The sequence below is a fragment of the Zonotrichia leucophrys genome, chromosome 20 (assembly GCF_028769735.1).
Source record: "Zonotrichia leucophrys gambelii isolate GWCS_2022_RI chromosome 20, RI_Zleu_2.0, whole genome shotgun sequence".
NCBI lineage: Eukaryota > Metazoa > Chordata > Aves > Passeriformes > Passerellidae > Zonotrichia > Zonotrichia leucophrys.
This window is the reverse complement of record NC_088189.1, coordinates 8089043-8111754: the sequence shown is the minus strand read 5'-3', so window position 1 is coordinate 8111754 and position 22712 is coordinate 8089043. Positions and strand designations below refer to the sequence as shown.

At 51.2% G+C, this 22712-nt stretch overlaps 1 protein-coding gene across 2 annotated transcripts in view; it reads left to right on the top strand.

Annotated features, from left to right (window-relative positions):
- The window catches only part of CDH22 (cadherin 22), a 79486-nt gene that overhangs the window by 7760 nt on the left and 49014 nt on the right, over positions 1–22712 (top strand). For both annotated transcript variants that reach the window (XM_064729628.1, XM_064729629.1), the window contains exon 2: positions 18091–18997. In XM_064729628.1, the coding sequence (XP_064585698.1) occupies positions 18779–18997 (219 nt within the window). In that variant the 5' untranslated portion in view covers positions 18091–18778. The remainder of the gene's footprint in view (positions 1–18090; positions 18998–22712) is intronic.

The following is a 22712-nucleotide window of genomic DNA, read 5'->3' as shown; positions in this document are numbered from 1 at the left end:
GCCATTTCGGGACAGAAATGCACAGGCAAGGGGCCGCTGGGCAGGGTGACCAACAACACCGACAGCTAACAGAATCAACACTTTCAACCGGGTAATTAACATTTAACAACCAACAAACAGGGCAAACATCGATTTACTGGGTTATCCTATAAACTTGTTCATAACAGCGGTGCCAGGTCAGTGGTGTCGGGCTGGGCTCTGGCTGCTCCCGGTACCGGAGAGCGGACACGGGCCGGGGCTCCCAGAACCGGAGAGCGGACACGGGCCGGGGCTCCCGGTACCGACGGCAGACACGGGCCGGGGCTCCCGGAACCGGAGGGGACACGGGCCGGGCTCCGGCTGCTCCCGGTACCGAGTGTGGACACGGGCCGGGCTCCGGCTGCTCCCGGTACCGAGTGTGGACACGGGCCGGGGGCTCCCGGTACCGAGTGTGGACACGGGCCGGGCTCCGGCTGCTCTCGGTACCGGAGGGCAGACACGGGCCGGGGGTTCCCGATACCGGGGGCAGACACGGGCCGGGGGCTCCCGGTCGGGCCGGTGCCGGCAGAGGGAGCCAGCCTTCCTCCGTTCCTGTGCGCAGCCCGCCGTGCCAATTAACCAATTAATGTGAAAGAGAGGTGAGCTGAGAACAGGGTCCTCCATTGGGCAGTGGCTCTGTGGTCTCGCTGTGTGTTTCCCAAACCCCTCTGTTCTGCTTTGTTGCCCAGATTCAGCTCTCAGGCGAGCCCTTGGGTGGGTTTGGTGTGGCCCAGCTCGATGCAGGACAGGAGCAGCCCCGGTGGCAGGTGTGGCACCGCTGATGGCACAGCTGGGTGCATGGGCAGGGGACAATCCCCAGGTGTGCAAAGGGCTGCGGCTGCCACTCTGAGTCCCCATGGCACCAGTGACCAGGGGCTGACCCTGCAGATAGGGACATCATCATCAAGACATTGCCTTGCCCAAGAGCTGGGTTAGTGAAGGCAGCCAAGGGTTTTTGAGCTGGAGCTCTGCAGTCCTGCCTAAAGGACTGTTGTGCTGACAGATGATGCTGCTCCTGTTCTTGGTATCACAAAGCAATGGATGTAAGGAGTGAGTGCAGGCACTGAGCCCTCCCCAGATGGAGTAGCCACCACAGGTGAGCATTTATGGATTTTTCTCTTAAAAAGCGGTTTTGTGTAATGGGAGACGCGTGTCTGCTGGGAATGATGCTGGAACCATCAGCTGAGGCTTTAATTGGTTTTGCACCTAGAGTGCAAATGTGTTTCAGTGGATTAGATGGGAAGTGGGGTGGTGCTTGGCTGCTCCAGAACTGGAGGTGTGAGCTCTCCTCGCAGGACTGAGGCTCAAGGCACTGTGCAAGGAGAATGGAGCTTCTCATTCTGCCACTCGGCTGCTTTCTGGTTAATGCCTTTGGAAGGGTGCAGTCTGATTTCCTCTGCTCTGGCTGTGAACGTGGCCTGTACTGGTGCAGCCAAGTGTTTGGGCTGTTATAGGATAGCCTTGGTAAGCAGCTAAGCCCCGCACAGCCAATTATTCACTCCCTCATTCCCAAGTGGGTCATGGGAAAAGGAAAGGAAGAGTAAAAGAAAATGTGTGTGGGTTGAGATAAAAATGGTTTAATGAGTGAAAGTGGAAGAAGAGAGAAAGAAAACAAGGGATGCAAAGGCAAACACTCACTGCCTTCTCTGCATGGACTGATGTCCAGGAGTTACTGAGCTAAAGATGACAAACCCCCCAAGATCCCTCCTCTCCCTTTTTGTTGCTGAGCACGATGTTAGATGAGACAGGGTAGCTCTGTGGTTGATCTGGGTAATCCACTCCCAAACTCTTGTGCACCCCAGTCTGTTTACTGAGGACGTGGCGAGAAGCAGAGAAGGCTTTAACACTGCAAACACCATTTGGCAGTAGCTAAAATATCAGTTTTGTTTTGGTCACAAAGCTACAACTCAGCACCAAGCAAAGCTAATTAACTCCCTCCCAGCCATACCCAGTACAGTTAAACACCTTTTAGTGCTCATACTGAGGGAGATGGCTTGGAAAAGAGTTCTTGTCAGACCTGGGCAGCAGGAGATGGAGCCTCTGTCCTGTGGATGTGCTGGCCAAGGCACACTCAGGCTGACCAGGACACAGGTGTGGGGTGCTGCCAGGCATGGTGTGTGTTGGGAGAAGCTGGAGAAACAACAGAGTGCTGGAAAGCAAGCCTTGGTAAGCAGGACTGTGTGTCAGTGGCGAGCTGGTGTAAATGATCCTCAGCTAGCTCCTTCCTGGAGCTGGCAGGACTGGCTCTGACCTGGGACTGCTCAGGTCTGCTGCTCAGCTTCTGCCTTCAGCTCCTGGCCACAGGCTCCAGACAAGTTTGTTGCTTCTAGGGAAGCATTTTCCAAACCTTAGTCTGTCCCAGAAGGAGAAAATCCTGCAGCTGAGCTTGTATTGCTTGTAGTAAGCACTGTCAGGGCTGTGAAAAGCTGCTGTGAAATAGAAATGAGAGGGAGGGACTGTGAAGCACCAGGCTGGAAGGCTTTTCTTTAAACTGCAGCTGAGCTGGGCTTAAGCAGAGGTAGGACACAATGTCTGGTCCTGTCTCCAGAAGGCAGCACATGCATTTCCCTTGTGAGAGATCAAAGGCTGGGACTCAGACTCATCTGTATCTTTTTTATATCTAGTCCATCACTGTGCTATCTGGTGCTTCCCAAGTATATATAGAAATAGCTTTTTTTTTTCTTTGTCCTCTTCTAGACAATGCCTGGAGTCTTTGATAACTTTTTAATGCTTTATATGTTTTGTGTGTGAGATCTGTCTGTACCTCTGTGTACCAGGATGTGGAAAGCTGTTTGATGAGTGAATGCTCTTGGTGTTCTCCACCATGGGGGCCCAAGGAGTGCCCAGATGCTGTGCTTGTGTCTGCCTTGGTCCTGAACCTCTCAGAGGTTTGTAACCAGCCCTGCTCAGAGCAGCTGTGTCTTGTTTTTCTGTTTTGGAATCAGCATGGCTGCGTGTTCAAGGTGTGAGTTTGGTGTCACACCACTGTGAGGTGTGATGGAGAGGTGAGGGGAAAGACATGTACAACAACTCAGAGGCCCAGGGGGGCAAGAATGGCTTCTTGGCTGGACACTGCTTGACTTTGGATGCCCAAACTGTGCCTGAGGTTGCTGCCAGCCCAGCAGCCTGAGATAGGTGGTGGGTTGGAGAGGAGGACACAAGGGAAGATGTTTTGTCTGTGCTGCAGTGCTGACACAGTGCAGTGTCCAGCTGGAGCAGTGGGGGCCTGGAGATCAGTGTGGCAGCACACAGGGGGTGATGTGCAGTTTGGATTTCAGCACTTGTGCAAGTGACAGCATGGATTGTTTGTGGTGGGCTCTGGACTGGGGATTTGTGGCTGTGTGAATGGGTTCTGATGTGACTGTCATCAAGGGAAATGGAAAGGAGTGTGCAGGGAGAAGTGGAGCAGCCCAGAGGACAGAGGAGGTGCAAGCAAGGGTGTGCAGTGACAGAGCAGGATGCAAAGGGTTAATGTGTGCGAGGGTGACAAAGCTGGAGGAAACCACACAGGAAGGTGGCTGTGTCTGTACATGTGTCCTGCCACTTCTGCCTCTTCCAGGCACAGAACTGCTCTGGGGGGAGTGAGGGGGTGCCCAGAGCCAGGGTCTGTCTGTCTGTCTGTCTTTGGTCGTGGGGATCTTTCTCTGTCAGAGTGGCTGCTGTGCTGACTGGAGAGGGTTGGGCCAGGGGAGTGCTGTGTGTGCTCTCAGGGAGATCCCTGGCTGGAGCAGTGCAAGGCTGACAGCCTGGGCTGGGCAGGAGGACTGGGAGCTGCAAATGGCTGCTGCACCTGCCTGTGGGAGCGTCTGTGCCCCCTCCTGCACGCCCACACTCCCACATGTTCCAGCACAGTCCTGCTTGCTCACGTGTATGTGTATCCCCTTTGCTCTATTCTTTCCCGTGCACTTTGTCCATCTGCTTTTCTGTCCTCCCTGTTGCTGCTGTAATCTCTCTTTTTCTTCCTCCCTTTGTTGCCTGGGCTGCTTTGCTGCCTCTGACTTCACCGTGTCCCTCTTTATTCCTTTTGATAATAATAACATTAGAACCCACGTACAAGGCCCCAAGGTCCCAGCTTTGTGCAGATACATGAGGAAAGACCCTTCAAAGCCTGGTGCTGGCTTGGGAAGATTCTCACAGCCTCACTGTTTCCAGGAGTGTCAGAGGCAAAGGGCTGGATTGTGAAATAAGCCCTGTGCAGAACCCCACGCTGCGTCCTCTGTCCATCCAGGAATGTCAGAAGTGAAGATGCCAGTCTTGTTTGATGGAGTTTTACACCAAAGCCCTGAACCCCTGTGCCTGATGGAGGCAGGGGGTTGAATGATTAATTTCCCTTTATCAGTTGTGCTGAGCAGAGTGGTTGTTCCCAGGGCTCCCAGTCTGTCCCTTCCTCTTTGTGCTGTTGGTTTGGTAGTGACATTAAAGTGAAGCTACTTGCAGATTCTGTTCCAGTCTGCTGTGTTCACGTGCTTCAAGCTTTCAGAAATGTTCTCCCTTTCAACTGCAATTTGCACATTTGGCCTCTGCTGAGAGGTGATGCTTCAATGGGATGCTGAAGTCTGGTGGTTGGGAAGCAGTGTTTCTGTGATGCACTGAGCTTTGCATGTGTGATACCCACTGTGTTTCCTGTGCTTGAAGGCCCTGGGTGGCTGCTGGTAGATGCTGGTTTTCAGTCTGCAAATACAGCACTGGGGGAGTGCTGGAGGAGGAATCAAATCTTTTCCTTCACTCAGCAAAGTGGTCAGAGTTCCTTGCAGAGGGAAGGCTGGTGCTGTATTCTTACAGAATCAGATCCAGAGACCCACAGACTTGGCATAAGGATGTATCTCTGCTGTGCTAGTCCCTCACAATTCAGAGCTAGAAGAGGGCTCTGAAATCAGGAGGCACATCTAACACTTTTTGTCCCTCTCAAAGCCCTCCAAGGAATGTACTCCCAGTGTGCAGTGGTCTCTTTCAGCCTTGTTCAGCCACACTCCAGTTTTCTGATGCTCCCACTTCAACTTTCTCATAGGTGAGCCTTCTGTTATTTATGCCTGTGTCCCAAATCTCCTTGCTGAGAGCTGGATTTGGGAAAAGAGCAAGCAGTAAAATCAAAAGGCATCACCTGTTCCCGTGGTTTGCTGCTCTTTGCAGCCCTTTGAGTTTATGTACAGCAAATGTCTGTTGCAAAGTCTGTCCCTGCAAACAGCAACAGGCTGCTTTGGGGTATTTGCTTCCCCTGTGATTTCTCTTTGAGCAGCATGACACAAGAATAGTAGAAGGAGATGGGGGTGGGCTGCAGCAGCAGGACCCTCTGGCTTTGTCTCTGCAGTGAAGGGGCTGTAACCAGTGCCAGCCTTTTCCTGGGCACCTTGGAGCACTGTGGAGCCTTTTTGCCAGCACTTACATCGGTCACTTTGTTGGAGCTGGCTGTCAGCAGGATCATTTCCTTCTTTCTTTGGGCAAAGTGCCTCAGAGAGCCTGAGCACACTTTGAGGAGAAACTTGGTCTCTCCACAAACCTGGGGGAAGATGCCATTTGTGGATGCAGCAGCGTTGGCAGCTCTGGGTCCTGCACATGAAGATTTTGGGAATTCCACCTGGGAGCACCTGTGTGCACAGGCACAAGCACACACCACTGTTCTCAAGGTGAAGAAAAAGGGAAGTTTATTTTCTGACTCCAACATTTATAGTTTTCCAAGAGTGACAATGGGTTAGAGGGTGACAGTGCCACCTCTCCAATGGACACTGGACTGACCAACAGTCCATCAATTTTCTCCTCCTCCATAAAGGAATGCAAAACAATGAGTTATTTACAGAAAGTGTGTGAGAAAGTTCGCTACAAGAATGTCAACATCAGAAGGCTTTAAAAAAATCTTTAAAAAAACAGGGTGACAGAGACTGGCATCATTTTGCTTACCAGGGGGCTTGTGAGAGGTGTAATATTGCTGGCAGAGCAGAGAAAATTGGTGTCTGTCCAGTACAAGGCGCTTCAGACAGGACAGAAATTGAACAGGACCTCGTCACCTGTTGTAACATTCACTGGTGTGTATTGGAAGATTTGCCCTTCCTCGAGGGAAGGAGGAAGGAGCAGCCCTGGAAAAGGCAGTGGGGCTGGTTTGTCTCTCTCTGAAGTGTCCCATCACTGCTGGTGTGCAGACTCCCCTCCTCTTGCTGGTTAATATTAGCATTCTGTTTGTGGAGCAGGCGATGCAATTAACACAGAGGTGCAGTCATTCATCCTGGCTGCAGGACCCGGGGGATCAGATGTGCTGGGGATAGGAAGCAGAGGCTTTCTGCTGGGAAAGAATGTCACAGCACAGCGGCCACAGAAATGAAAAGCTATTAATAATGATCCCGGAACTTCACTTCCATCAGCTGTTTATTTAAAGGTGCTCCATATTCAAAGCCTCCTGATTTATGTGGGCAATAACACTCACAGTCCTGGGATCACTTTTTTAAGCAAGGCTAATGGGGTGAAACCATCATACTGCGACAGTAGAGATCAAGCTGGGAAAATGATACTGGAGAGAAAAATAAACTATTGCCTAGATAATCCCTGAGCTACGCTGGGCTGGGAGCTGGTGGGAGCTCCCTGTCTTCCAGCATTTATTAAGGCTTTTGCTTCCTTTTTTTCCCTTAGTCTCTGTGAACAGAATTTAGTGGGCATGGAAGGATATCAGAATTTGATTTCTGCCAGACTGGATGCTAAAATGCTTCTTCATTTGCATGTGAGTGACCTGGGACATGTGGTCTCTCTGTGCCTGTCTCCAGAGCTCCCACCTGGACTTGGTCCATTCTCAAAGGACTGATTCCTCTGGGGAAAGATGTCTGTGTGCTCTGCTGTGTGGGTTTTGCCTGCAAAGTGGCACAGGAGTGCCTGGGGGGGACATAAATGGGATATTCTGGGCTGTGGCACTGAGAGGATAAAGGGGTGTTCTGCTCTGGGGGTGTCTGGTTTCCATGTGTGTTCTCTTTATGGGGCTGTTTGCCCTTCCAGTGAGGGCTTCTTGGTGGGGCCCAGGTTGGGCCATTGACACCTGAATTTTGCAGAAACTCACAGTGGTTACCTTGTTGTGCAGTTAAACCATGACATGAGAGCTGGGCTCAAAGCGCAAGAAGGGCTCAGGGCAGGAGTGTGCTGCTGGTTTCTCCTGGCTGCAGGTGAGCCCTTGGCGGACCTGGGGCAGTGTGAGCAGTGCCAGATGCTGCCCATCAGAGGGTCTGTGGTGTCTGCAGGGTGGTGAGCAGCTTTTGGCAAAAGCTGGATGTTTTCCTGGGGAGGTGGAATAGCCCTGAGGCCGCTGAGCTTGGTTTGAGGGGCTCCTGGGACATGGCTGTGAGCACTGCTCCTTGTCAGGAGCTGGTAGTGGTGATGTGATTAGCAGAATGAAGCAAATGATTCCAAATAAATAATGCATCAATCATTAATGGTTGAATGCAAAATTTAGCCTGTTGCTGTTGTCTGCAAGTTGCTTACAAGGAGGTCAGCCCTTTATTTTGCAGGAGCTGTTATCTGCAGGTGCTGTGCTCTGAGTATTCCTGGCACATCTGCTCCAGTGTGTAGGTCCCTGTCAGAACTCAGTGCATCCCTCTAAGTGTCCAGAGTTGCCAGGACCCCTGCCAGGGGGCTCTGAGACCCTAGCACATAGCCCAGAACACCTGTAGGTTTGATTATGACCCACAGAGCAAATTACCAGCTTTGTATGAAGACCTAAAAGCCACAAAAGTTTAAGTAGTTAAGTAGTAGTATTATTAAGTATAATAATAAAATTATCACTAAATGAAAAAGTAGATTTTAGAGTTTTTAGAATAGAGGTTTTAGAGACAAGGTAGAAAGACTTGGGCATGTCCAGCCTTTCTTCTTCTTCTTTTCTACCTCCATCTTTTGCTGTGATGTTGGTACTTTTAGATTGGTTTAGAGTAGAAACTCACTGTCTAACATAAGTGATAGGTATTGGAAAGCCATTGTAAACATGTTGTACGTAGTTTGCAGTATAAAGAGATTACACTGCCCTGGGGGCAGTGACAAGTCCCTCTGTCTGTCCTGCTGAGCGGACCTCAGCAAAGCAAGAGAAAACTTTTTATAGATAAGATACAATAAACAAAATGTGCTGCCTGTGTTGGAGACTCAGCTGCCAGGGATTCCTGCCAGCTGTGGTGGAGTGTTCTGCACAGTGTTGAGTCTTAGCAAAGCACATTTGCCTCCTCTCTGGGGAATGAGGCTCTGCACCATCCTGCTTCAGGTTCCTAAATTCCCGTGGTGCCACATTCCTTCTTTTCTTCCTGGTTCTTAGGAACTCCTGGGGAGCAGGAAGGTTTGGAGCATCTCCTTCCAAACCAGAAGAGCCTGTCTGTAGGCAGGGCGGTGTTGGATTTTAGCAGGATGTTGCAGAAACAATTTTCTTACCCATTATGCTATCTTGTTTCTAATTTTTATTTAATGAGCTCCTCTGAAAAAAAGAAAATCGTTGTAACAGTTTTCTTAAGTGTGAGAGATCAGGCTGAAATTGGCATTAAGGAGACTAATTACACTCATTCTTCCACCTTGCTAACAGCTGTTTATTGCTGCAGGCTTGTCCTGAGGTGCTGAGGAAGCCACTTAGCTTGGACCAGAGGCGCCCAAAGAGGCATCTGCAGTGGGAAGTTGGTCCAGGCTTCTATTCTGGGCTGTGCTCAACCAGATGATCTTGTTGCACTGCAGAAAAGCACTGTGAGAACTGCAGAACTGCAGGTGCAGCCCCCCAGGTCTTGTCCTGGTTTTTTGCTGCTCTCCTGTCCTCCCTCACAACCTCTCAGCTTCATTGTGGAGGATCCTGTGGGAGCCTGGTCTGAGTCTCAAAATGACAATGTGCTGTCAGGGGAAGGAAGGGACTTCCTCATGCCTTCTGTGAAGAGGGGTTGCAGATCTCCTGTCATGAAGACTGAGGGATTTCCAAGGACAAAATTGCTAAGAGGATTAAGATGTATAGGGAAGAAGAGTGAGCAGCAGCAAGAGCCCTTCCTGAAAGTGATGTGTGCCTGCCATGGTATTTATTTCACCAGAGGACTGAGTCTAAACATGACCTTGAACCTTGAGAAGAAAATTGGAGGAGGTTTCTTTGAACCTTTCTGACTCACTCTAATACCCACTTGTTATTCTGTGTAGGAATTTGAGGAGTCTTTCACAAGAGGTAGGAAGTTGCAGACAGAGCTATGAACATCTTCAATTTTCCATTTAATCACACAATATTGAATGATAAATAATTCATGCATCTGCCAAACATTGGCTTAAAAGAACCCAATTCCCTCCACATTTGTCAAAGCGGAAGAATTCCATTTTGTGCTTTTTTACTTTACTTTGTCCTCTAATTCCTATCCAAATGGCCCCTTTGTCTGGGCCATCAGCTCTGATTCCACCTGTCCTGTTTTGGGCTCATGCCCTTCCTTTCCTGTCACTTTTGGTGGTGTTGAGGGCCAGAAGAAGTGCAGCAGGAGGCAAGGAGGGGGTTGATGCTGGTGCCTTGTGATGGTGTTCACAGGGGTTTTCAGATGAGGGAAGAGACCGAGATCTGACTCCATGTTTCAGAAGTCTTGATTTATTGTTTTATGATATATATTACATTAAAACTGTACTAAAAGAATAGAAGAAAGGAATTCATCTGAAGGCTAGCTAAGCTAAGAATAGAAAGGAATGATAACAAAGGCTCTGTCTCACACTCTCTGTCCGAACCAGCTGGGCTGTGATTGACTATTAATTATAAACATCCAAGATGGGCCAATCACAGATGCACCTGTTGCATTCCACAGCAGCAGATAACCATTGTTTACATTCTGTTCCTGAGGCTTCTCAGCTTCTCAGGAGGAAAAATCCTAAGGAAAGGATTTTTCATGAAAAGATGTCTGCGACAGTCCCTGTGTGTCCCTGGGCTGGCCACAGGAGCAGCTCTGGCAGGGGAGGCTGGGGAGGGTTCTCTGCCCAAGAGCACTTCAGGCACCTCCTCCACTTCAGGAGATGCTGAGGCATAAAAGATGCAGCTCTCTTAGGGGAATGGCTTTCAGACACAGCTCTCTGTCCACATCCTAAAATGAAAGGCTTGAGCTGAGCTCTGGAGCTCTCTCCCCACAGCAGGAGGAGCTCTGCCCATCTCAGAAGTTGTGACAGAGGTGCTGTGATGGCTGCTTCCACCTCCTCTCAGAGACTGTTTTTAAAGACAAATTAAAAGTATTGTATTCACGTAGACAGGCATGAAAATTCCATATTTGGGAAAGAATTGCTGCAGAGCGAGACCGTTATGGCTGTAAAAACCTCTTCCCTAGGGCAAATGTTGAGATTTTCTTTGCAATTAAAATTTCTTTGAAACTTGGACTAGAGAAGATTTGGAGGAAAAAAAAAACCACCCTCCTAAACTTTGAAAATACTTCTTTCCAAACAATGCTTGTGTGAGAGCTTTAACAAATACTGTTCCTCACAGTGTGTCTGATAGCAGAAAGTGACTGAACATGAGAAGTCAAAAGGTTGTGAATAGCTCCTGCTCTGGCAGTTGCCTCATTTTTCTATTATAATTTCTCAAGGCAGCATCAAAGCGGACAATAATTAAACTTAAAGCAACTTAAAAAGAAGGGAGAAAGAGGCATGTTTAGTCATACAGAGCTGAGCGTTGTGTAGGTACACATTCCTCTGCCAAAACAACTTTCCTCAACCCCGTGCAAGTTGATCTGAGAAGAAAGGCAGATGAAGGAGTTCCTTGCTGAGAGAACAGTTCCAAGGAAGCAGAAAGAGGAAATCCAGTGATTTACTTCAAAAATAAGCATGACTAAACTTTTACTACGGATAATGGGTTTTCTGCCCTGTTGTTAAGGCTGAGGCTGTGGTGACATCAGAGAGAGAACTTGATTTTATCATTGTCTGTCTGCTGGGCTCTCTATCAAGGCTGAGGACTTGCTGAAAGGCAGATTGCTACCAAATGTTGCCTTGCACAGTCTGGACCTGCATTTGGGAAATGGTTATCCAGTGACTGGTTGCATGACCCTTTCACTGTGTAAGTAGACAAAAGTAATTTAAATATCTTAATTAAAAAGCCTCTAGAGTTTTGGATCCTTTTGCCACTGATCTCCAGCATTTGTACACAGTGCTATCCAGGTCAATATCTCTTGATTGGCAAAATTTGGTGATATTCTGGAAAGGACACTGAGTTAGAGTCTGCCTTCTGCAGGATCCATTTCAGCAGAGGATGCAATGGGCAAAACCCCAATTACAGCAGAGCTTGCAGTGGCAAAAACCTGTCTAGCTTCCAGATGTTCCCACCAGATGTGGCACCAGTATTCTGGTACTTTGTCCAGCTTTATGTGAACATTGAGACTTAAATGAAAGCACCGATGGGATCTGCTGGGATGGGAGCTTGCAGTGCAGTGCCTGTGACCATCATCTGTCTTGGTGTGAGTGGGCATCCCACACCTTCTCTCTCAGCAGTGCTGCCTTTCCTTACAGAATTAGTGATGTGTGTTCATGTTTTCCAGCCAAGGACTGGTTTGTGGGAGCTGCAGCCAGGTTGTGCTGTTGGTCTCTGGTGTTCTAAAGCTGCAGAGTATTCCAGAGGGCTCAGTGCATTCCACTGTCCAGCCCAAAGGGGGAATCCTGAGGTGCCTCTTGAATGCTGCAGAGGAGCTGTGGGGATGTGGATGGGTGCTTGGCCAAGTGCCTGGTGTGGTACTGGCATCTCCTGTCAAGAGACAGCATGTGGGATGTTGGAAGCTTGACTGTGATACCCCTGCCTGGCCTGGAGTTGACAGTGTTTTATGTCTGCTGAGATTGCCTCATCTCTCCTCTCTGTATTTCCAGGGGAAGTTTATAAAAAAAAAAAAAAAAACTAAAAACTTGTATTTGCCTCATCTTGTCTTACAATATCCAGTAGAGAAAGTGAGCTCCAGAGAGCCTGAGTTCATGTCTTAGCCTTAGGCCTGGAGATTATGAACCATCTTAAAGCTTTGCAGCAGCCTTGCCATGCCTGCATTACCTGCACACAACAGATCTGGGGGGTGTGTGGAGCCAGCCTGCTCCTTTGCCCAGCTTTAAGCAGATTTGAATCCTGTTTAACAGGAGGAGCCGTGGTCACAGCCCGTGCTGCTCTGTAGGCAGAGCTGGAAAGAATTGCTCTGGGAGTAATTGCTGCTTTCCCTGCCCCATGTCCCAGCAGGGCTGTCTGAGGCTGGGCTGCTGTGCTGCCCACGCTCTCACATGTGAGGCAGGTGGGCTCCCTGTGGGGTGCAGGCTGAGCTGGCACTAATTTGACCCCCAGAGCTGCTCTTGTGCTTGCACGTGGCTTCAGCTGCTCCTTGAGGTGACACAGCTGACACTGGATGGTGCTGGAGCCAGTGCTCACCCTCTGAGCTCTCAGGTAGAGGCACAGTGGGGTCAGAAGGAGCTGGGCAGGGAATGGAGGGGGCTGGTTGGTGCTGGAGGTTGGCCCCACTATTTAGAAAAGGTCTCCAGATGGGTTTGCATGTTCTGGGAACAAACTGGTGTGAAACTTGTGCTCTTCTTGCTGCTCTGACAGTGGGGCACTCATGGCTGCTTGCTGAGAGTCAGGTAGGAGCTCTGTCTGTCTGGTTTTCTGTCCTGGGTTGTCTCCAGGTGTGCTGTAGTCCTGCCTGTTGGAAGCAGAGCTGCAAACCACTGACAAAGCTGTGACTGTGCTCTGTCTGCACCTCCAGCCTGCCTCTTGTGTCTCCCCATGCTCTGCTCTGCAGCCTCCCTGTGAGGCAGCTGTGCTCAGTGCCACAGCTGGCAGAACCACAGTTTGGGACTGGGCTGCTTCCATTGGTGTGCTGTAACTCTGTGTGGCTCCCCACGACTGGTCAGAGATCCCTGCTCCAGACCTGGGGATGCAGGCACACCACAGCTCTTCTTGTGGCCCCTTTGTCCCTGCAGGATCTGCCCTTGGAAGAGCACACTGTGAGGAGCAGGGGAGTTCACAGGCCCCCAGTTCCCAGCCATGGGGTTGGGATTCTGCCTGCAGGTGCTGTCCCCACCCCAAGGACTGTCCCTGTCCCTGCTGTGCTGCTTCTGCTCCTTCCTTGGCTTTGCTGGCTAGCAGGGCTGCAGCTGTGTGAGGGGTGCTGCCCTGAGCTCATTCTGCAGGCAGCTAATCCAGCAGCAGGAGGACTGTGGGTGTCAGGACTGGGGAATTGTCTCTGTCCAGCAACCCTCCTACTGCAGCCTTCCTCTCCTTGTGTCCTCTGGTAAAGCAGAAGAAAGCCCCAGCTTTAAGGAGCTCCTCTCTTATGCTTGGTATTCATGCTGTGGCTCTGCATTCTGGAGGGTGGTACAAGCAGTGCCTTGCTCTTGCCTTGCTCCTCAGCAGCCTTTGTAGCATCCCCATGGCTGTTCTGAGCAGCTGGAGCAGCCCTGATGCTGCTGCCACTCTGCTGGGAGGAGTGGGGAGCCAGAGCAGCACATCCAAGCTCATGTTTGCTGAGGCTGCAGCTTGGGGTTGAGGGCTCTCCTTCCCTGCCTTTGCATCTTCTGGTACCTGGTGGGCAATTCTGTGTTTTTTACCAATTATTAGGGCTTGTCAGAGGGGCAGTACTGGTGTGCCAGCCCTTCCAGCAGAGCTGTGTGCATGAGATCCCAGGGATGCTGCCTCCCTCTGGGTGGGACAGTCCTCCCTGGGCTCCTGGCAGCAATGCAGGGCTGTGGTGTGCTGGGCACTGCTGCCCTGGTGTGCTATTGCCTGCCCCCTCCCCCTGCCTACTTTCTCCTGCATCAGCCTGCATTTGTAAAATGAAATAAATATTGACATGGACGGGATGCTATTCAATTTGTCCTGATCACTGGGCTGCGGTGAGTTCTGACAGAGCACAGTGTAAAACATAAGCTCAGGATGTAATTTCTACTGTCAACATGATGTACAGTAGAGCTGTGCCAAATGCACACCAACAAACTGCACGAGCTCTGCTGGGGAGGGCAGGGGGAGCTGTGCTGATCATTGCAGGTGGGGAAGGCAGAGCAGCAGGACAGGGGACATCACCCTGGGCCTGGGGCAGTGTCAGGGTCTGGTGCTTCACACTCTGCATGGAAACCTGCTTGCTGTGGTGTGCTGGGCATGCTGCCACGTGGGAACATGTGTGCTGCTGTGGGCTGGGCTGGCTGCAGCAGCAGATCCCATGGTTATTTACAGCCCCCCTGCTCAGGTGTGGCAGGGGGAAGGGGCACTTCCAGCTGTTGGTGAAAGGTTTCAACAATACAGGGAAATAAACACTATGCTAGTCCTGTGTGATGATGTTCACAGGGGTCTTAGGATGAGGGAAGAGATGAGGATTTGACTTTATGTTTTAGAAGGTTTGATTTATTATTTTATGATATAAATTGTATTTAAAGTATACTAAAAGAATAGAAGAAAGGATTTCATTAGAAGGCTAGCAAGGAATAGAAAAAGAAAGAATGATAACAAAGGCTTCTGGCTTGGACTCTCTGCCCAAGCCAGCAGGGCTGTGATTGGCCATTAATTAGAAACAACCAACATGGGCCAGTCAAAGATGCACCTGTTGCATTCCACAGCAGCAGATAATAATTGTTTACATTTTGTTCCTGAGGCTTCTCAGCTTCTCAGGAGGAAAAATCCTAAAGAAAAGATTTTTCATAAAAGATGAAAACAGTTCTGGTTCCTGTGCATGGGACCTTCTGGGATGTCTTCATTCCTGCTGCTGCAAGGGCAGGAGTAGGACTTGGGGCTTTTGGCTTTGCAGCCTCTGTGAGAGGTGTGTGATGTGCAGCTGGAAAGGTTCTGCACACTGAGGAGAGACGTGACCCTGAAGCTGTCACAGAAGAGACACAGGCTGAGAATTTGCCACTGGAGAAGGAGGATCTGGTTTGTGGCAATGAGCCTGGCTACAGATGTGTCTCTGGGCCTGCATTTTGTGGTGCAGGGGACTGGAGTTCAGCACAGGTTCTGTGGTTGGGCTTTGATGTCTGGATGAAGCAGCTCTGGTTACAGCACCTGCATTGCTGCCCACAGGAAGAGCAGCACACAGCTCAGCTGAGAGCAGCTGAACTTTGGGCACGTGACACCAGCAAACTGCATCAGCTCAGATGAGGAATCTGTGAAATATAAACCCAGCACAATAGCTCAGACTGTGCGTGAGGTTGTGTTTCCCACAGCAACGCTGCCCAGCCCCATGGGTGCTCAGCAGGACTCTCTCTCCATGGCAGAATCTGCTCTGTGGAGTGCTCAGATGCAACAGGACTGAACAAGTTGCCTTGGGAACTGTGGGCCAGCTTGTCTGCCAGCCAGGGAGCAGCTCTGCTCAAGTGGAGCTCACCCACTGCAGTATCTTCTTCTGCCCTCACTTCCTCTCTCCTGCCTTGCCTTAGTGTGTGTGCATTTAAACTTGTTACTGGTTTATTGATGCTGTTTGGGACTGGGCTGCTTCCACTGGTGTGCTGTAACTCTGGTCAGACTGACAGAGAGGGCCAGCGTCCATTTCTGCCATTTCTGTGTGCACAGGGCTGCCTGCAGTGAGTGCCTGGGGTTCCTGTGTCCTGGAGGAAATCAGATGTCCCTGAGGTGTGAGATGGTGTGATGAGGGGAATCAAGGTGGCTCCTGCTGCTGTCACAGAGCCAGTGCTGGTGCTCTTTGCCAGCTGTGTGCCCCAGTGCAGGGTTCTGGAGGCACTGAGAATGTGCTGCCTTTGTGCCAGCTCACTTGGACACCCTGGATGCTGATGTTGGTTGTGGTGCCAGGATTTGCTCCACTGGACTGGCTTTCCTGCAGCCTCCCCATGTGTTCAGAAGGCCTTCAGTGTTGCAGAACTGCACTCTGGCACTGGCACTGCTGCCTTGTCAGGCTTCTGGCAGGGTTTAATAAATCAGTGTGGCTGGATCTGCTCCTGGATGGCAAGGGCAGGATGGTGGGTGAGCAGAATGGGAGACTTGAGCAGGTGGTGGCTGCTTCTCCCCAAGGCTCTGGCTGACATAGCTGTCCTGAGAACACATGCAGATGGATTCTTTTCTAAATTCTCTTTCTGGCAATTGAGTTTACCAGCTACAGCTCCTTGTACTCAGATTTTGGATGCAACCAGAGGTGTTTCCTGTAAAAGTGCTGCAGAGTGGCAGGCAGAGATGCTGGGCAGGGTGTTCTTCCCACACTTACTGTTTGTTTGCCCTTGCTGCTGACCTGAAACTCTTGCTCTGGCTCAGCTTTTGCTGCTCAGTTTATTGACATGTCTCACTGTCTGGGTAACCTACTCCAAAATAACCAGAGCTCTCCTAGGTGTGAGAGCTGGGAGAGGTGCTGTTTGTGACAGCAGTGAGTGCACTATGTCTGGCTGTATTTATCTTCTGTATAGCCAGGTAAGAGTGATAAAGCACACTTGCACTGGTTCTGTGAGTGTCTTCCTCTGGAGCCTGCTGTGGGTTGGGCAGCCCCAGTTCTGTTGCTCCAGACCCCAATCTCTGCATTTGGTCTGTGAATTTACTTTACCCTCTGTGTGGGAAGAGATGGCTCAGTCTGTCCCCCATCTTGCTCCCCTGAGTGTACAGAGTTAAATACTCTGGGTTTGATAGGGACCCTCACCAGCTGCCCTTTGGGAGCAGGGACAGGAAGCATTTCTGCTTAGGGAGGCCTGGCTGCAAGACACATTGCCAACAACTCACCTGGCTGGTGGGGAAATATCTTTACAATAAATGGGCTGGCAAGGAGGAGGGGTGGCAGCAATGTTACTGCTTCTGTACCGTGATTGCCAACATAAAAATACACTGGAGACCCTGTTTTCCTTGGAGCATGAAGTGCACAGGGCTGGCACATGTGACAGCTGATGTGCATGTGTGAGTGGAATGCAGTGTGTGTACATGGGCAGGAAATGGGTGTGCACACGAATGAGGCAGAAATAGACAGAAGGAGCCAGTGAGTGTGAGTGATCTTGGCTGTGCATAAGGCGGGATGTGTGTGAGACCTTTTGGTGAACAGATTTGTGCACATTGTGTGACACAAAACTTGTGAGCCATGAGCAGGCAGTGTAGAATGATGCTTTGTGGTTCTCAGGGAAGGGTTTGTCCAGACAAGTGAATGCAGACAGGAAGGAGTGCAGCAGAGATTCCCTGTTTGGGAAATGGCCCCATTGGTGGTCACACAGGGGAATGGCAAGTGAGGGAAAGGGCTGGAGAAATATGTGGGAGCTGTCCCTCCTCTGAACTGTTCAGATTCATGCAGGGCTCTGTGCAAAGCACAGCCCGGTTCCCTTTCTGTGGGGAGTAGATGGACACCTAGCCCAGGATCATTTGCCTTTCCATTCACCCTCTTTCTGCTCTCCTCTGCTCCTCCAGAGGAGCAGCTGACAGGAGATGAATTCTGCAGGCTGGTGCATGTTTCATGAGTAGATCAGGCTGTGGCTGGCATTGCAGAGCTCTGGTGGAACCTCAGGGTGTTGGTGCAGGGAGAGATGGATGCTGCATCCCCATCTCCTGGTCAGGCTCCTCTCCATGTGCTCACTGGATGCAATGTACCTTTGACTGAAGGTCTCATGTCTCAGCCTTTAGAGCCTTGAGGGTGGTTTGAAGCTTACACCAGAGTCCTTTTTCAAACTGTTACCTTTAGAGTCAGCCAGGTGGCAAATTCTTGAGCAGATGCTTTTCTGCTGCCTGTGGCTGCAGAGGTGAGATGACAGAGAGGTTCTTGCAGGAATGTCTGCACTGGCTGTACCTCCCATGCTCAGAGGCTGGCATCCCTCACCGTGAGCCTTGTCTGCCTGCTGTGCTCTGGTCCTGTGCTGTGCCAGGAGTGCTGCTGCGCATCTCCCAGCAGTGTGGGTGGGCACCAGTGCCTCCTTCCAGGCACACACCTCGCTCCTCTCAACAGCCAGGACCATGTGGTGAGGGGGTGCCCTTGTCAGCAGGATCCTTGGTCTCTGAGTCCCTGCTGGAGCAGATGGCTGCAGTGCTGGGAGCTCTGCAGCCCTCCCTGTTGTGTTGCTGTTCTGGCAGGACCTGTGGGATTTGGCCTGGCAGTGGAGCACCTGGGGCAGAGCAGGGTGGGAGATACTGAGCAATGCTGCAGGAGCAGTGCAGGGGGACACTGGGCCGTGTTTTCACACCAGCTCTGACACTTTGGCTTTTTCCAGGCTTCTGGAGATGCTGCTGACTGCCCTGCACCTCCCTGCATGAGCCAGCAGAGAATGGAAGTGACCGGAATCATCTGGGCCAAGGACCCTTCAGCCGGCACTGGGATGGAGTTACAAATGGCCTTGTGAGCTGCACCTGTGGCACACACACCTGCCCTGCCACACTCCTTGCACAATAGTCCCAGGCTGCCTCAGGACAGGCAGACATTGGCCACAGCAGCTCATCCTGTCAACTCCTCTGTGAAAAGCCTTGTGGAAGAGCTTCCTCCTCCTCCTCCTCCTGTGAATGCCAGCAGCGGGTGTGTGTGCCCCGTGTGCCCGCAGGCAGGGTGGGCAGCAGGCTGGGCATCACCCCCCTGCCCAGCCAGACCCACGGCAGCCCAGCACGGAGCCCTGCAGCTCTGTCCCCAAGGACAAATGCCAGCTGCCACACTCTCCTCTGGAAACCCAGGAGCAGCCTGCCAGGCACCAGCACTGACTGCTCCCACGCCAGCAGCGGGCAGCCCAGGCCACCTCTTGTCCCACATGTGACTCAGGCAGGACAGGGCACGGCATGCAGCAGGGACAGGGATGCTCTGCACTGACCAGGCAGCCTCACACTCCTAGTGTGGACTTTCCTCCTGCTTCTCCCTAAAGGATGCTGGCTGCACACCCAGAAGCTCCTGCTGATGCAGCCCCCTAGAGTGCCATGGCGAAGGGTCTGCAGGGCTGCCTGTGCACCATGCTGCTGCTGCTGTGTGCCATGCAGGAGCTGGGCTGCTGGGCCATGCACACAGTGGGGCAGGGCCCTGGCGAGCCCGGGGACCCTGCGCTGCTGGCCGGAGGGAGAGTGAAGCGTGGCTGGGTCTGGAACCAGTTCTTTGTGGTGGAGGAGTACACGGGCACGGAGCCGCTCTATGTGGGGAAGGTAAGCTAGCCTGGTGTCTCCATGGGGGGACAGGGGCAGGGTGGAAATGCTGGCACTGCTGAGCAGAGAGAGGGTCCATGTGAAGGTTGTTCACAGGAGCCTGGCTGGAGAAATACTCTGTGGACTGTGATGGCAGGAGGCTGATCCCTGCTGGGGGTGGTGAGGTTAATGTGCTCCCAGGACACACCAAGATTTACATCTGCACTCCTACAATTGTATACTGGCTTCTTGTGATGTCTGGGGATGGGTGCAAGAAGCCCTGTCTCTGTGGGACAGGTGACAATGCCGTGCTGGGCAGGACTGGGTCTGCAGCCAGGAGGTCACCACACTTCCCTGGTGTGTGACCTCTGGGGAAGGCTGGACATGGACCTCTGCTCCCTCCACTCCTGAGGTGTCCTGAGGCTGAAGGAGCATTTCACCTTGGGGTTCTGGGCTTTATCCCTTTCTGGGAGCTCTGGAGAAGCAGCTGCCCCACACATCAGGCAGATGGGTTGTTTGTATTTGGGTGAAGGCAGTGCTAGCTGTTGAGACCAGTCAGAGGAACACACTGGAGCTGGAGGCATGCGCTCACCCCAAAGGAAAGTGCCCAAGAGCTTGTAGAGCAGGGCTGTCTGATGGCCTCAGCCGTCTGGGCATGAGTCTGGAGGAGCTTGAAAATGGGTTTCTTGGCTGGGGGCCAGCGGGGATTTCAGTGGTGATTTGTGTCCGTTTCAGCAGACACTCAAAGCCGCGCTCCTGCGCCGCCCTCGGAGCAGGCCCAGCTAATTCATGGCTCCCCTGGGAGCAGCACAGGGCCTGTCACAGGCCTGGCTCTGCCTCTGCTCCAGCTGAACCCAAACCCACAACTCACCCGTTTTACAGCCCCTTTCCACATCACCCACCACGTCACCCGCCTGGCTCACAGCAGCAGCAGCTCTGCCTGTGATCCCCAGGGCTGGAAGCACCAGGGCCAGGCTTTTCCTGCTTGCCTGGGACACTCCTTGTCCCCAGCAATGTGCCAGCCCTCTTAGCACAATCTGTGGGTCCAGAGCCTTCCTGCACTGGGGCTTGCCCTCCGTGGATGCCTCTCACACACCTACATGTGCTTTCTGGAGGGCCGATACCATTTCCATAAAATCTGGGTTCTCTAGCTAATCCTTCTTCTGAACTGTAATTTCCCCTGAGGCTGCTGTCAGTTTGATGTGGATTTCTTTGGGTTTTTTAAATAGAATTATGGGGTCAGCACTAGTTACAAACTTCTGCATGTGGACAGATCTATTTTAGATAGAGGAGAGGATTAAAGGGAAAAAAGCAGATTTAATTAAGTTGCTAATATTTAAAGAAAATTGATGAACTCGGGCTTTATGAGTTGGAGCAAACAGAGTGCGCCTTTATTATGGGCTAGTTTTTATTTGATTTTCTTTCTTTTCTAGCCCCAGAGCCATTTTTTATTTGTGTATCTGTGCTTTCTGTTTAATTGCTTTTAATAAGGAATGTGCACCTCTGTTCATATTTAATTTTGATTTAATTATTAGTATGTAATTAATGGCTTGGTAAGAATCCTGGTTGTAGTCTTTTAGGACAAGGAAACAATTTTCCTGTTTAACAAATGGGACAGATCAGCCTATTGTCCTCCCTCTGGATGTCCCAGACTCTGCTCTCCTTTCTTGGGGCTGAGCTGCAGGCAGGGCTGGGTGGTCCCTGTGCCCTTGGGGCCCAGCAGAGCTGTGTGCCATCAGTGTCCTGCCATGCCCAGGGGTGGAGGGAGCCCTGGGGCTGCGTGGTGCTCCCCAAGCCTGCCTGCTGTGACAGGGAGGGGAGAACATCCCTGCCATGTGCTCTGTGGCATCTCCCCTCATGTTTCTGTAGTCTGCCATCCGGCCCTCCCCCATTAGTTGTTGTTTAGCCAAGCAGCACAGATTTAGCTCTTTTAATCTTCCCCTGTAAATCAATCTCTGCAGCCCCTTGAGCCCAGGCTCCATTTTTCTTCCTAGCATTCCGGTTTGCAGGGATGCTGGTGCCTGCTCCAAGCAGTCAGTGATGAGCAAATATGTGAAGAGGATGTGCTGAGAGCTCAATGTGGTGCTGGATGCTTTATCTCTAGCCTAATTATTAATCATGAGCCCGGTGTTGAGCAGGAAATGCAGGTTTCTGCTGCCTGCACTGTACAGACCTGGTGCTCCTTCATTCTGAAAAGCTCACAGAGTAGCACTGAGAGCTGGGAGAGGATGATAAAGTGAAGAGGGCAGCAAGCTCTGCCCCAGCGAGTGGGGAGGGTGGAGACTGGATGGCCAGGCTGGGATGACCATCCCACAGACCAGGGCAGGATGGCCAGGGTGGGGTGACCACCCCATGGGCACATTTCCAGCCAAAGCCATCCCGGTGGTCCCAGACTCTGCTGGGCTCACAGCCCTATTTGCGAGCTGAGTGAAGGTCTCCTTCCAGGCAAGCCTTGAGAGATATGTCACCATGGGCAGTAATTTGTGAATGTTGTGCAAAATGCACTGAATTGCCTAACGTGTGGGTCCCTCACTTGTGAAATAAATACATAAACTGTATCTAACAAGACAAATATAATGAAGGCATCGTAAAAAAAGAGGCAGCTCTGGTATAAATTCTTGCTGGTAGAGCTGTATGTCTGAAAGGTGGATTATAGAACTGCAGTTTGGAAGATTGAATGGCCCATAAACATTTTCATATTTCATTAGCCGATTAATGGACGGCTTTTTTCTTTTTGTGGAGGGGGGACATGACTTTGCTGATTCTAAGCAAAAATTGTAGGAAACAAATGAAAGCAGCTGATGAAACCTTTCCGGGGGCCTGTCCCATTATGGATTGTCCCAATTAATGCCCATGCTGCTCCCTGTCAAGATGCATTCTGCCTGTCCAGTTACTGTTAATAGATTTCTCATAAGTGGCTGGATTGTAAAAACCTCATAACTCAGTTTAATGCCACCAATAAAATTATCTCTGGACGTCTGGCCTGGATTCCAGTCAGCTCTTGGTCCTTGGGGAGCTGCTGTTTACCCTTTCTTTCCCTAATTCCAAACATTGTCTTAATTAAAAAATGAAGCAGCAGAGATTGCCTGCAAAGGCATCTTCCTCAGGGTCTGTTTTTAGTCCTGGACATGAGCCGATTTGTCACACTCTTTTGCAGATTTTGTCGAAGTGGGGCTCTGGGCATAATGATGGGATGTTGTGACCCCTGTTGCCCTGCAACATAAACCCAGCACAGGGGTGCAGCCAGTGTGTGAGCTCTCCAGCAAGGAGACGTGTCAGCACCAGCTGCCCAGATCATGGAGGGTGGCTGTGGCTGAGGCAAAGCAGGTGGATGAGGATGGACTTTGGGCAATTAAAGGGAAAAAACTGTTGGTTGTGTAGAAGGTGGGAGATGCTGATGGCGCAGCTTGGGAGAGCTGATCCCATGCTGCCAGAATCCTGAGGGAAGAAGAGGGAAGCCTCTTTCTTTGGAGTGCAGTTGAGTTGTCCTTTGCTTTTCCATCATCTCGTAACCCCTTATTAAAGGGGTTTGTCCCTTGGTTTGTAGTGGGGGTGGGCACTGGCAGAATCTGTAATCTGCAGAGCTGTAAAGACAGGCCTGAAATTCCAATTTATTGGGCCTTCATGTCAACCAGCAGGAGTTGTCTGGTGGTGCTCTCTGTCACTGTCCAGTCCAACAAGAGCAGAGGAGCATCACACAGGGACCATGGGCAGGTGGCTGGGCTTGGGTACAAGC